The sequence below is a fragment of the Penicillium daleae genome, assembly GCF_028827525.1.
Source record: "Penicillium daleae strain IBT 16125 chromosome Unknown utg000005l_segment0_segment0, whole genome shotgun sequence".
NCBI lineage: Eukaryota > Fungi > Ascomycota > Eurotiomycetes > Eurotiales > Aspergillaceae > Penicillium > Penicillium daleae.
In genome coordinates, this window is record NW_026623153.1 from 1,083,263 (window position 1) to 1,096,947 (window position 13,685).

The 13,685-nt window shown below is 45.5% G+C and overlaps 2 protein-coding genes across 2 annotated transcripts; both read right to left on the reverse strand.

The window, feature by feature from the left end:
• Positions 1 to 1,227: 1,227 nt before the first annotated feature.
• N7458_004681 (MBL fold metallo-hydrolase) lies at positions 1,228 to 2,094 on the reverse strand (the record flags this gene model as incomplete). Its single annotated transcript, XM_056908063.1, has 1 exon — positions 1,228 to 2,094. The coding sequence occupies one exon, from the start codon at positions 2,092 to 2,094 to the stop codon at positions 1,228 to 1,230; it is 867 nt and encodes a 288-aa protein (XP_056766681.1).
• A 10,202-nt stretch (positions 2,095 to 12,296) lies between these two features.
• On the reverse strand, positions 12,297 to 12,905 carry N7458_004682 (uncharacterized protein; the record flags this gene model as incomplete). Its single annotated transcript, XM_056908064.1, has 1 exon — positions 12,297 to 12,905. The coding sequence occupies one exon, from the start codon at positions 12,903 to 12,905 to the stop codon at positions 12,297 to 12,299; it is 609 nt and encodes a 202-aa protein (XP_056766682.1).
• Between the last annotated feature and the right edge of the window lie 780 nt (positions 12,906 to 13,685).

A 13,685-nucleotide genomic window follows, 5' to 3' on the forward strand; every position in this document is an offset into this window, starting at 1 on the left:
TCCTTTACATGAAAGTTTAAATTTTGGGAAATAATCAGATAAAAGGCAAATTTATTCAGAAAATGAAGGGTCTAGGCAAAAACTACATTCATGATAACTCATATCCATCTGCTACCCATCTTGACCTCTTCCGAACCCTTCCAGACGTACGCTGCTGAGTATCAGGTAGGGGAAGAGTTAGTTCATCATCAGAAGGCGTAGTATCGTTGATGCTCAGATGACCTTCCTCCTCTTCCTTGTCATCGACTCATCGCTAATAGGATCTGGCGTGCTATCTACTACAACTAGTTGAGCTTCTGATAGAGCAAGCCAAATCAGTAATGGCTAGTACTGCAATGAGTGGGGATTCTAGTGGAAGGGGAACCAATCAGCAGGATTGACAGATTGAATTGATTCATTGTAGATAAAATGATTGTCAGGCAGAGGGTATGTTAAATATACATCTGCAGAGTTGGTACATAGTTGATATGTGGATGGGACCAATTCCACCGTGTCTTAGAGGACCCATGGGATACTCATGTGTGACTTGTAAGTGTTGTCTCGGAACCCCGTAATTACATACAAAACACAAAGAAAGGCTGGTGACAAAGGAAACCAATAGGAGGCAGCTGTAAGTAACTGCTCCACTATCCTCGACACCTTATATCAAGCCATTGAGAGATACCACCAAGCTTGATCCCGATCTAGTGGCTTTGGCACTCGTTCAGCCTCGTCTCAAACATGAAAGCGCGTCTGCATATCATATCATCCATAGGTTTTGAAGTTCAGTTTAAGTTAAGAATCTAACTCACTGGCTGAAGATTTGACTTGATTCATGCAGTAGAATATGTAGAGATACGATAAGAAACATGTCGGCTACAAAGCTTTCGAGGAATATTTACTGCTAGCCCCCAATGGAACACATCGTCCCTAAAGATCGTTCTGCCCCAGGCTAATTGCGATACGATTATCTACCAGTCGTGGCTAGCTACCGCAAAAATTTACTTTCAAAAGAGGACAGCAAAATTATTGGTTGAAAGCTTTGACTAGGCTTTCCAACCCTGCGCCAGCCACTAACACGTTGTTCAGCCTCACGTCCAATATGAACAAATTCTGCGGAGTACTGGAATTCTGCATCACCAAGTGAAAGAAGTGAGATAATTTGAGAGCTATACTTGCAAGCCGAGAATTACCGATGGTACTTTTTTCAGGGGCGAGAGCATTGAAAATTAGCGCTTAGAAAGGGTCTCATAAGTTGGGGGCCAAATTTCGACACGCTGAGATGGATCCTATAATCAATGCGCCCTCGTTGAAGCGAGTAGGGTACTTCTGCAGCATCGCTGCAGTCAATGCCCGAGCATCAGAGATTCCAGAATCGATGAATGCCTCAAAATCCTCGATATAGCGTATAGTGTTCTGAAGATGAAATTTGCCGTCAACTTCATTTGGCATTTTGTGTCCTGGCACAACCATTTCGGGCCTCAAAGCCTCCACCTTGCGCACGCTATTGATCCATTCGCTGCGCTTCTTGGGCGTGCTGCATTCAGCAAGCATCTGATGGACATCCCCATAGATGACATCACCACAAACGGCTAACTTGATGTCTGGGACCCAGAGAATTGTCGAGTCATGGGTATCTGCTTGTCCAACTTCAATTGCTTGAAGAACGTACGACTCCAGCTTAATTACGCGATCCTTGCCTAGTGGCTGGGCTAATTGTTGTGACTCGGGTATCTGCCCTGGAAATCGTTTGACCCAGGTCTCGTTGAATGCATCCGGCTCGAGCTGTTCTTGCATGTGTGCAATAGTGCCAGGTGTTGCAATTGCTTCGATCCCAGGGAATGCTTGTTGCAGGAGCGGAATGCCGAAGAAATGATCGCCATGGCCGTGTGTTATGTATACCTTACTGAGTTTCTTTTTTGGAATCCGAGTTTTGATCCAGTCGATTAATTGTTCGGTTTGATGTGTTGTTATTGGGGTGTCCACTAGAACTGCCTCAGATTCTCCGTGGATGAGAGTGCACGAAATAGGAGACCAAAGTCCACCCTCAGAGCCGTTCGGCTTAAACCAAGGGATTGGCGGCGCGACGTATACATCTGCTCGAAGAGTAGTCATTTTTGAGATCGAACAGTTGGAGTTGAATGTACTGAAGAGTAACGGGAGTTTTTTTGTTTAAAAAAAACCGAATTTCGTGATGCCTCAAACTTGATTATATGTACTGGCTTGGTTTGCTCGATATCGTAATCAAATAGCGCATGCGGGCCGAGGCTACTCTAGACTGATGAATAAACAGAGGAAGCGACCACTAACTTATTAATCAATTTCGCCAAGAATCCTTACCATACATTACCGCAGCAACTGCATTACTTATTCTGCATTACTTACTACTACAGCAACTATATTCTATCTACTACTACTACTATAAGAGTCTCCTTTTCTTCTTGTTCCATTCATATTATTTACATATCCTATTATACCCTGCATGAACGAATTGTATGGCCAATTTCTCCACAATTTGAGCACTTTGATGGCGCTTTCTTCTTGATATCCCTTTGGTCCGATGATGTATTGTCTTGGTTTGATATCCTTTGTGGTAGTGATAATATAAGCTCAAGTATTGGCAGATACTCTGATACCTTATTACCAAGGCCGATTCGCCAGAATGGATGAATATCGCTTAGTGGAATTGGCTGATATGTTGATAATAAGCTAGCGATTCGGTGGGCACATGGAAGGCCCATTGTCCTAGTGAATATATTAGTACACTTAGATAGAGGTGCTTCGGGGGTAGCTCTCTTAGCTATAGTAGCTTGATTAGAGATCAATGATATTGAATATCGTGACGTTCTCTTTTTAATATTCGAATAGAGAAAGTCTGAGCAGAAATTTAGCGTTTTAATCCGATCTTCTGTAAGATCAGATAAAAGGGTATAGTGTTGATCCTGTAAAGCATTATTAATTCGTTCAAAAACAAAGAGCATATCACCTGTTGATGCTCCTATATACTGTTTCACAACAGTATGAGAGCCTTCTACTCGTGAGGTCGCCCTCTTACCAAGATGGAGATATTGCCCTACCCAAGCCCTAATAAACCTCTCTTTATAGGTTAGCCAGGTTTCTTTCACATATCGAAGAGCAGCATAAGTAAGACTAAATCTAGTCTCGAACTTAGCTAGTTGATTATTATAATGAAATATAGTCGATGAGTTAATAAGCTCTTTCCATAACTTCATAAAAGCCTCAAATTCCTCATTCGAAGAGAAATATTGCTTTGACTTTGCAAGCACGTTCTTATTAATATGCCAAATGCATAGTAAATGTGGGCTTCTTGGACAGATAGATTTAATTGCACCTACTAAAGCAAGATCTCTGTCAGTACAAAGAACTAGGGAAAAGGGTAAAGGGTTAAGCCATGAAAAAAAGGTCTGTAGAGTCCACTTATAGCTTTCTTCCTGCTCATTCTGCATAAAACAAAAAGCAATACTAAAAGATGAATTTGAAAGTGAGAGACCAATGATATGTAAAAGAGGCATCTTATATCGATTCGTCTTGTAGGTACAGTCTAATAGAAAGACCCTATTATATTGATTAGCATATCTAATTGATTCAGGGTGAGAAAACATAAAGAAAAGAACATGGCCTTCAGTATCCTGCTTAAATGCATATCTCCAATGATTATTTTGAAGTGTCTCTCTTAGAAATTCAAGCGGTGTATAGTTGCCAAGTTTCTCTCGTCTTAATTCGTCGCGAACATTATAAAGATCGCACGGTTTAATCAAGGTAGTAGGCTGCTCTGCTCGTAGGAGGCTAATGATCTGTCGTGGCTTCGATCCGATATCCGATAGATGCTTAATATTATTATTTTGATCTTCGGTTAATTGCCGACGTCGTGCTAGAGAATGCCCTATCATATTATCATCAGGTTCATGGTTATGAGTAGGGTTTCTAACCTGGATTTCCCATTGACCATTATAAAGCTTCTTCGCATAGAGACGAAAGAGGCGTCCAATTCGCTTTGTGCTTGTTTTCCGGCGTTTTGCCCCATCAGGAGCATTGATTCTATCATGGTAGATACCGCCTCTATCACAACCAAACGTGATATTCCGGCCTGGATTTGATGATATAGTAGCGATTCCGTAGCCATGAGCAAGGGCATGCTGTTGGATAGAAGCAAGTAACTGCTCTCTAGTCTCAAAGACTTGCTCAGTTTGTGGCTCCATGAGTAGATGAAGGAAGATCAATTAGAGAAAGGAAGATCAATTGGATGAAGGAACATCAAAGGAAGAGAGCTGGTTCTTATAGTAGTAGTGGATTGAATGTAGTTGCTGTAGTAGTAAGTTAACAGCACCACAAAACTGATTGTCTAATAACGTAATTCCCGGCCGCCCTAGCCACCCTAAAACACAATACTAAATGCTGAATATTATTTCCTCTATATTTCAACTACCAGGTATTTATTTCAGTCAAAATTTTAGAATATGCATTCATATAGGCATAGGAAGAGAATATACAGATTTTAGGCCCTTCAGACTATTATTTTAATCTTTTACCATAAAATACAGCGTAATTTTGACATTTGAGATTTAAATTCATGTATCTCTGCTAATTCCTAAAGAAATCTTCCTATACTGTACGAGTAGGCTAGAAATACTATCTAGATTATATATGCTTAATATCTTATTCTAAATAGATATGGTTGTTGAGATATGAAGTTGTAATTTATCGCATTAAGTATGTATGTGTTTTGGTTTGATTGATTGATTGATATATTCCTCAGGAACTCTAATACAGTAGAGTACCTTTCAGATACAAGAGTGACTTATCGTTGTAATATTGTACCAACACACTGCCAAGAGAGTATTTTGGGACCAGGGTATCGGCGATAGGTAAAGAGTACTCTTAATTTAGAATTTCAGAATGATTTGAAGGTAAATGAAGTGTGTAAACCAATCTCGAGCAGATCTGTACAGCTTCCAGTATGTGAAGGTTATTCCAACTGATCTGGTGCCCTGGGAGCGACATTTTCACTTTCTCATTGTAATCACTGAATTAATATTCTAGTCAAACTCGTTCCCTGCCATTCGGCTCTCATATAGCTCTCTCAAGCGGTATGTTTGAGAACCAGGCTGTCCCGAGTGGTGTCTTCAAGAAGAAGCCTGACGACATATCGACCTTTGGTTCTTCTCTCGATTCGCTGAAGGTATAGGGGCTTGTTCTTTAGGTTTAGTCCTGAAACGGTTTGGGCGGATTCCCTTCTCAGTCCATTCGCCCGAGTAATTCTTAAGAGGACCTCTCCATCCGGCTCGAGTTCCAGCTCTACTACGATCAGTAGACGGAGTTGCATGGCTTTCGTCTGGCACATTTGTTATAGAAAGGATGGCTTGAGGTCTTCCCTCACGACAGGTCTTGCCTGGTTTGGTGTTACAAAAGGGTAACAGGATGCGATGATATGTCGTATAGTCATTTGCCCTTTTTACCTCTAGAAGTCTCAGCTGACGGTGCTCCAATCACTGTTACTTTTAGAATGATAATCCATTGATCTGCCATGGTAATTCAAGTCAACCGAGTAGTAGGGCATAGCATATGGAGCAAACTGAAAGAGTCAACTTTGGACATATTTCGCCTGGAAAGATGTTCCAACAGCGCGTACCAAATTGAAGCACCTATACAGTGAACTGTATCATGGAAATTGTACTGTATCAATGAACGATACAAATTGGATTCCGATTTACTATGCAACTACCCCAGTTTCATTTCTGAATCTCCACTCTACACCCTTCAGCACTTGAGAGTACCAGTGTCAGCCGCTGTCTCTCACTTCCAACCGGATCATTGGGTTCCCCTTTAGGCAAAATAATCTGTGAGAAAGATTGCAGTATTCTGACGATCGTGTAAGAGATCTCCATTTGGGCGAAATTCTCTCCCAGACACTGCCGGGGGCCCCGACTGAAAGGGAAATAAGCCCAGCGGACATTTTCAAGTTCACCAGTCTGCCAGCGCTCGGGACGAAATTCATTTGCATCAGAACCAAAAATATTCTTCTTTCGTGAGCTCACGTACGGCGAAAATACGACGAGCTCACCCTTTCTCACCAAAATAGGACGATCTCCCTCTGGACCGCCCCCTATTGGCAAAAAACTGGTTCTAATCGCTTCACGATTGTTCAGCGGAACAGGGGGATAGAGACGAAGACCTGATGTGGGAAGATCGGCGAGGGCATCAGAAAAAGGAGTGATGGTGCCTACTTACTCTCTTTGATAACGCAGGCAAGATATGGCATTTTCCTAATTTGGTCCTTGTTCGGTATATGACCACCTTCCATGACCAAAGCTATCTCTTGTCGTAATGTTTCCATTACATTCACGTGACGAATAAGAAGTCGGCTTATTACCGAAAAGCGCGGTTAGCATTATGAATCCGGTAAGCAAAGCCAAAGCCTATACGTACAAGGTCCAGGACAAACAACATGCTGTTGTATCCCGGCCGGCAAGGAGGATGCTCAAGATTTGATCACGGAGCTCCTTCGGGCTTGCAGACTCCTCTGCAATCTTTTTGATGAATATGTCTTGTTTCGAATCATACCTTTGACGAGTCTGTAAACCCAAACTCTCGATATATTTTTCCACAAACTGATGAACATCAGCACAGGCTTTGCGGAAAGAGGTGGGGTTGTAGAGAAAGTGCCAAGGTGCTAGGCGAAAACGTTTAGCAAGCCCGTCTTGAGCGACATTAAAGTTATCCGCAAAAAGTCTGCTTTCTTTGTGCTGATCGATCCCTGCTCTCAGACTGTGAACTGACGAACCAAAAATTAGAGCGGTTGTGGTATCCAATGTTAGATCGAAAAATAAAGGTTGAAGATCAACAATCCCGCTGGGAGGAAGCAAATTGATCAAATTTTCAACATGCTCATGGAAGAGATCCAAGTCTTGGCGATGCAAATCAATGAACTGCTCCCGCAAAAGTTCTCTGGAGCGCTTCCATGCTAGGCCCTCTTGAGTGAAAATTCCATTTCCTAACAAAGGCGCAAAAATTTTAGATCTCGCTCCGAGTCCATAGTCTGCTCACTCTCCATAAGAAATAGTGAGCGGGAGCTATCACTGAAGATTTTTCCTGGCAAAAAACTGGACGATACCTTTGAAATTCGTGGACAAAACGGCCTCAATGTTCGAGGAGTGTAGCAAATGGAATGCCCTTGGTCCAAATAACAGGTACTGGGTAAGATTATTTCCCGGCTCGTACTCTTCTGCAACCTTGCAAAGGTATGCCAAAAGGCGACCTTCTGCGTTTGCTTCCCAGAGCTCCTTAATTCGATCAATTCCCAGTGGCCATTTCTTAGGCAGTTCAGGTGGTAAGAAACGGCGTTGCAAACTTAATGTAGCGTCATTCTACCCACCGTAAGCGACTATATCTTTCGAGAACAATATTTCACTCACGGTACAACTATTGGATATGTTGAGGTGGTGAATCAGACAAGCACCCACTATGAGTAAAGCGCAGATCAGAAATGGTGTCAACATCGTACAAAAATCAGTGCTTTGGAAGCGGCCAGGAAGGTTGTGCTAGTCACAGAAGAGAAGGGGTGCGATGAGACTTAACAGTAATATACTATCCATAGGGCTCATTTCGTGCCTAGCAGGTGTTCAAATTATTTAACCAGATCAGGCATAACCGGTGACTGGTGTGTTCTGTCTCAAATTGAACAACTAAACTACTTCGGAGCTAAATCAAGCTGAACAACTCATTTTCACGGTGGTTGACTAAGCTCAGCGCCGCTTCTGCAATTCAACAGGGATTATGGTCTGACCTAAACTAGAATAAACAGGCATAACAAAGAATTAAGGGGAATGGAAGCCCGCAGGAATGGGAAAGACTGTCATCCGACTCTCATCCAAGACGGGGCACATCATCAGCCCAGCAGTCAGGTGATTCACCATGCGAGAAAAAAGGATCGGACTATAGTCCAAAACAACGGCTGTTGAGGAAATCAGCAGTCCATCCGGCCAACGCACTCGCATCACGCTCCGCCTCCGACAGGGGCGGTACGGAGTGTTGAACGATATAGGCAGGGCAAATCCGAGTCCCGCGGGAGTACAAAACACGCGCTGTGGTGGTTTGGGCCAGGACGATACCGCGAAGAAGGAAGCTATCCGCCAGGACTGGCTACGCAGGCTTCGCCCCAGGCCTACTCGGGCCGGGTGAGAAGCCTTGTTCGGTGGGTTCATCGACATGAGCTTTTGGCAACTTGCCAGAACGTTGGCGAATGTCTGCATATCCTACATGAACTAGCAGAGAGAAATGGAAATGTACTGTACGGAGGCTTGGCCATTCTGGGGTTGATTCAAAACTCATGTCATTCAAGCTGCTCGCTGTGAGCAAGCGCGCCGCTGAGCATGTATCTAAGTGGGCCAACAGTCATAAAGGCCAGTAAGGGTCTCTCGCTTTCTTGCGTTAGAATTTGACATGCCTACTGAAATTGGTATACGTTATCGTGATTGACGCAGACGCATGCGCGATAAATTCTTGAGAAGACGATGCTCTGTCAAGAGAACCGTTGCTTGTCATTCTAGAAGCGTAGAGATCCCACGGCCTCACGAAGTCCTTACACTCGTCATTTTCCTGAGGTATTCAGGCCTCCATGCAATCGGTAATAACTCTTGAGGACGACCCAAGTAATACTGTAACAAGGGGTGAAAACACAGATGAGCACACTCCTCTTTAGTTCTCTTTTCCCGTTGCCTTTCTTTCCTTGCTAGTTCTTTCAGCACAATCTCTAGGATTGGTGTTGGATATTCTGTCGAACTTGGGAGTGGTATCTTACCATCAGCAACATGCTTATTCATCGAGTACCCACATTTCTTTGTGTTTTGTATGTAATTACGGGGTTCCGAGACAACACTTTCAAAGTTACTCTCGAGTATCCCATGGGTCCTCTAAGACACGGAGGAATTGGTCCCATCCACAGATCAACTATACCAACTCTGCAGATGTGTATTTAACATATCCTCTGCGTGCCACCCATTTAATCAGACAATCAATCCACTCGTTTTCTCTTAATTCGCCAGTTCTCATACGTATGCATACCCGTAGCTGATAGTTCGTCATATTCTCCTATCTCGGCAAATCCGTCTGCTTGGTCAGACTGCCACTTCTTAAATAAGTTACTTCACCAATACATAGAACTTCTTGAGAGGAGAACAGCCCGTTGGGAAGGTCATTTCCGCTGAAACTTGGCACCTCCCAATGGGCTCACCGTGCTCAAGTTCATCAGCTGCCGACCATGGGAGTGAGCGGGTTTCGCTTGTCACCTAGGCTTGGGGCTGATGCTACGAGAGCCTTCTTGTGTTTGGACATCACCAGGATTGGGCCATCTTGTTTGCGAGCCAGATGTCCGAAATTCCTCTGAAAGTCAATTCCCCTAATGAGGAAAAGATCTTCTCTCCCCAATACCACCATAGCAGCTGCTTAATCTTTCAATGACCTCGCTCGATGGAGATTCTGGAACCGTTGGGGGTTTTTGGTGGACGAAGATGGCCCTGGTTCAAAGTCCATGCTACAGTACTACGCTGTTCACTGCGAGCAGTTTTCTAGGCAAAGGCACCTTCCAAACTCCTGTTCAATCCTGTATCGCCAGCTTAATCTTTCGTCTATTACATTTTGCTACAGTACGTATATTGTTAGGTCCATCTAAGTTTGTGCGCACGACAGTAAGCCATGGCCTAGAAGACCACCGAACCTTTCATTTGTATTAATTCTCTGCTAGAGCGGGATACTGTACAAAGGGTATATCGCTCCCAGCACCTGTTCCTTGAAGGACTTCGTGGATTGATGGAATTGTCCATCTTCCTTCCACTGGGTGGGACAGCGGTGAAGCTGCATAAGTTGACACAGGTTGCTGATTACCGGAGCCCACAGAGCATACCGTAGGAGGGTCCGCATGAATAGATCGGTTGTCGTTCGGCAACCATGCAGTGCTTCCAAATCCTGAGTTTTTCCTGTTGATGAATTGTGGGACTGGCGAACGACTGCGACGAACTGCAGTTACATCCATTCCATGTGCTGGGCTGCGTTCGGTTCGAAGAAACCGATTGTGGGCACTGGTCTCCGTGTTATTTCCAGGAGGCCTTCTGCCTGCTGATATGGCCATGGCCGGAGCTTTGGGTATCTGCCAATTTGTGGGTTTCTTGTAACCCTCACACCTCTTACCTGCCCCCATACAATTCGCACCTGAGCTTGTCTGTCAGCGAAGCACTCTTGCCGGAGGATGTAACTCTTCACTCTGTGTGCAAAATGGCTTACATACAAGATGGCTTCCGCTCATCACATTTTTTTCTTCTTGAGCGACAGGTTATACAGCCAGTCTTGGACCTGCGGCTGAATGCACGCTTTCTCTTTGGTTGAATTATATGGTCTCGGACATGTAAGTCACTCTGCAGAGGCTCAGAAGCCGGTGCAGAAACCGTACTACGATGTGTTTCCTCGCTTGATATCTCACCAGCGGACTGCAACGCAAGGTCTTCAGTGAGTGGTGTCTGTTCCGCGTAGCTCGAGTCCCGCACATTGTTTCCCGGCTGTCTTTCCGCGGAAGTCGCGGAACCAACCTCATCTCCATCGTTATTGATCTCCCTAAAAGCTGCCATGCTGAGCCAGGCCGTGCATTTTGCTGGCCGTCAGTAGACGATGGCTTCCCTTGCGTTCCAATAGTCAAATCTGATTCAGTTGCGACCACCAATTCCCCCTCACCACTCGTCGTTTCTCTAGGAGAGGAGGGTGTTCTTGACATTGAACCCCGTGTCCCCACCTGATTGTTTGAGATGGTTTCGCTCGGCAAAAATTCCTTTTGGCCAGCGACGCCCGTGTCCTGCGGTGCCCCGTTGTTCCGCCTAGCTGTGTGAGAATCGCCATTTTGTTGCTCTTGGGATATTGAGTTCAAAGTAGCAACTGGCAATGGTAAGTGGTTCGCGGACTTAGGATTGAGCTTTTGGGAAAGAGTCGAGCCAATATTTGCATTATTACTTCCCTTTTCGTCTCCCGGAGCTTTCTCTTTCGAGCAGGCCCCCGTACGGTTCGCATCATCCGTCGTCGCCGGGATATGGCGCGGAGTAGCAATGGAAAATGTGTCCGTGGTAGAATTTGGACCAAGCGTTGGGCTCCTTGGTACTGTACAGTAAACAGTCTTAGAATTCTGATGATCATTTTGAGAATAGCACGTACTCACTTCCTGTGTTGGCTCCATCGGAAGACTCAGCCGCCGGTAAGATTCTTTGTTGGACTGCGATAGGCTCGTCCAGATTTGATGGCACGGATGACTGGCAACTCAAGACAGAACGGTCCGCTGGCTCTATACCCAAAAGTAGATCAGCAAAGTTTTCAACGCCATTCGTGCGATCCAAATGGTACCTAGTACGTAATTGGAAACAATTATGGGACTTCTCACCTGACCATGAGTCTTGCGATCCATCAATACATTGATTGTCCGAACCGCATCCAATTGGCTGGAAGACCGAACACTGAAGATCTGGGGAGACTGTTGCCAGGGGTTCTTTTCTTTGATGGACTTTTTCGTTCGAATACACGGGGACCTCTTGAACAGCACGCCTATACCCGCAGCCACCCAGTCGGGTAACCGCCAGGCGCTGGCAATCCGGTTCAACGACTGGTTCAGGACTACTGTCTCCTTTCTCTGAGAGTGATCCGCCTTCTTGGGGCTCTTGCCACGGTGATGCCCTCTCGAATGCAGTCTCCATCGTCTGAGTTCCTGAGGATATCTGTTGGCGTTGACAGAGCGATCTAGAAATGATGCCCAACGCCACAGAGAGTTGGGAAGGATCAGTAGATTCCCCGGGGACGGGAAGTTTCACGGCCGGAGGACGTATCTCGGTGGCGGCATGCCTTCCATGCGAAGGCCTATTCTTTTTATTGCATAAATAGCCACAGCCTTGTTTGTAGAGTTCGGCTTGCAATGAGTCATAGCTTCGATCCAGGCCCGAGAACAGAAAGTATTTTTCCTGAATTTCTTTCTTGGAGAGGTTCCGATGTTGTTCAAACCAGCCAGGCAAACTCCTGGCCTCTTCGGGGGTCCAGAAGTGGTTTTGGCCTGAAGAGGTTATCAGTGGTTTTGCATAACTATCTGATAAATGTCAGGTCTACCTTTCCTTTTCCTGCCTTGCTTAGCCATGGGAGATCCATCCGGGTTCTTGGATGTAATGGTTGCGCCCGAGCCGGTTGGAGTACATTCACCCGAAATATTTCCCTGCAGCCCCAACATTATGTACTTTTGTTGCAATTTTTCCATCCTTCCAGACAGCCCTATCAATACGTCATCGATTGTTTGATTCACTAAATTCGCACAGGTCAGCAGAGTGGTCGACTGAAGGTGGACTGCACGAACATCGCGCGGTGAGATCTCTCCAGGGCGCTATTTGAGATCGAGTCAATTTGACAATATTGACTTCCGATGCGACATCGCTAGGATATGAATGAGGGTCAGCAATCTGCCGTGGAAGACCGGTTGTAATAAACTCATGGTCCTGTTTTGACACCTCCACTTTACCCTTATCCACCCGGACATGGTAGTTGCCATCAGCCTGCTGCTCCGATTCATATGTTGAGGATAGGACAACATCGGCCCAGTGAATAGTGCGTCTGGCCTGGTCGGCCTCCAATGCACGCGGATTGCTCTCTGTGAATAGGGACTGAAGTCTTTCCGCTTTGAGATCGCTGGCAAGAGGAACTTCAAACAGTCGCGCAAGGTTCATGTCTGCTTGCAGAACAGTTTGATAAGACTGCAGTAGTTCAAGAGTAGAACGCAATGCTGTTTCTGGCAGAACCAACTGACGAAGATATGACCGAGCATGTAAATCCCCGGTGCTTGGGCGAAGTGCTTCTGTCTCCCTACGCTGGGGTTCTTGACTCGGGTCAGGGGGCATTTTGGTCAAGCCCTGCTGGTTATGAGATACCAGAGCAATAGATGTCCGCGACACTTTGCACAAAGATGAATGATGGAACTTTCAGTGGGAGTAGAGTGCAGTCTGAAAAACATGCCAAGTCACAGCTAGCAGGAATGCGCGATTGGTGAAGGTTGCTAGCTTTGCTATTGAGGGATAAGTTAAATCAGGAGGTGTGCCAAGGGTAGGGAGGTATCTTGCCGCAATGCGATTGAAATTATTCCTATATTTTCTTTGAGGATTTGAGCGAATTTGCATCGGGCCACACGAGAAGAACGACGGAGATCACACAACCCAATCACCAACGGCGCGAACAGGATCACCTCCGATTGGCCGGTTTGTGCCGATCATCAATTTTGGCCCCATTTCAGGAAACAGACGCTTTCTGGGTAATACAAGGAATTACCATTTCAATTGTCAAAATTGTAAGCGATTATGTGCTTGGGAAGGCCGGATACCTATCCCATAGCGAGAACAGAGGCGGACTGATCTATACGGACGTGTGCGCCGGCCGGGTTACTCCATTTCCCGGACATGGGTAAGGATGGAACGCAGCATTTACCCACCGCGGACGAGACCGATGGCTTCGAACCTTGAACCATGGATCGAAGGCCTATTGTGGATATTAAGCTTTCAGCCGGGGCTAATAATCCGCCTACGCCGAGTCTGGTAGGAGTCTTCTCTCAAGGGCCTCAAAATGGATAGCTGGAGCTTCTGAGGCAATCCACATCCGTGCACGCGAGGGTTGATCCCTGGCGGAGG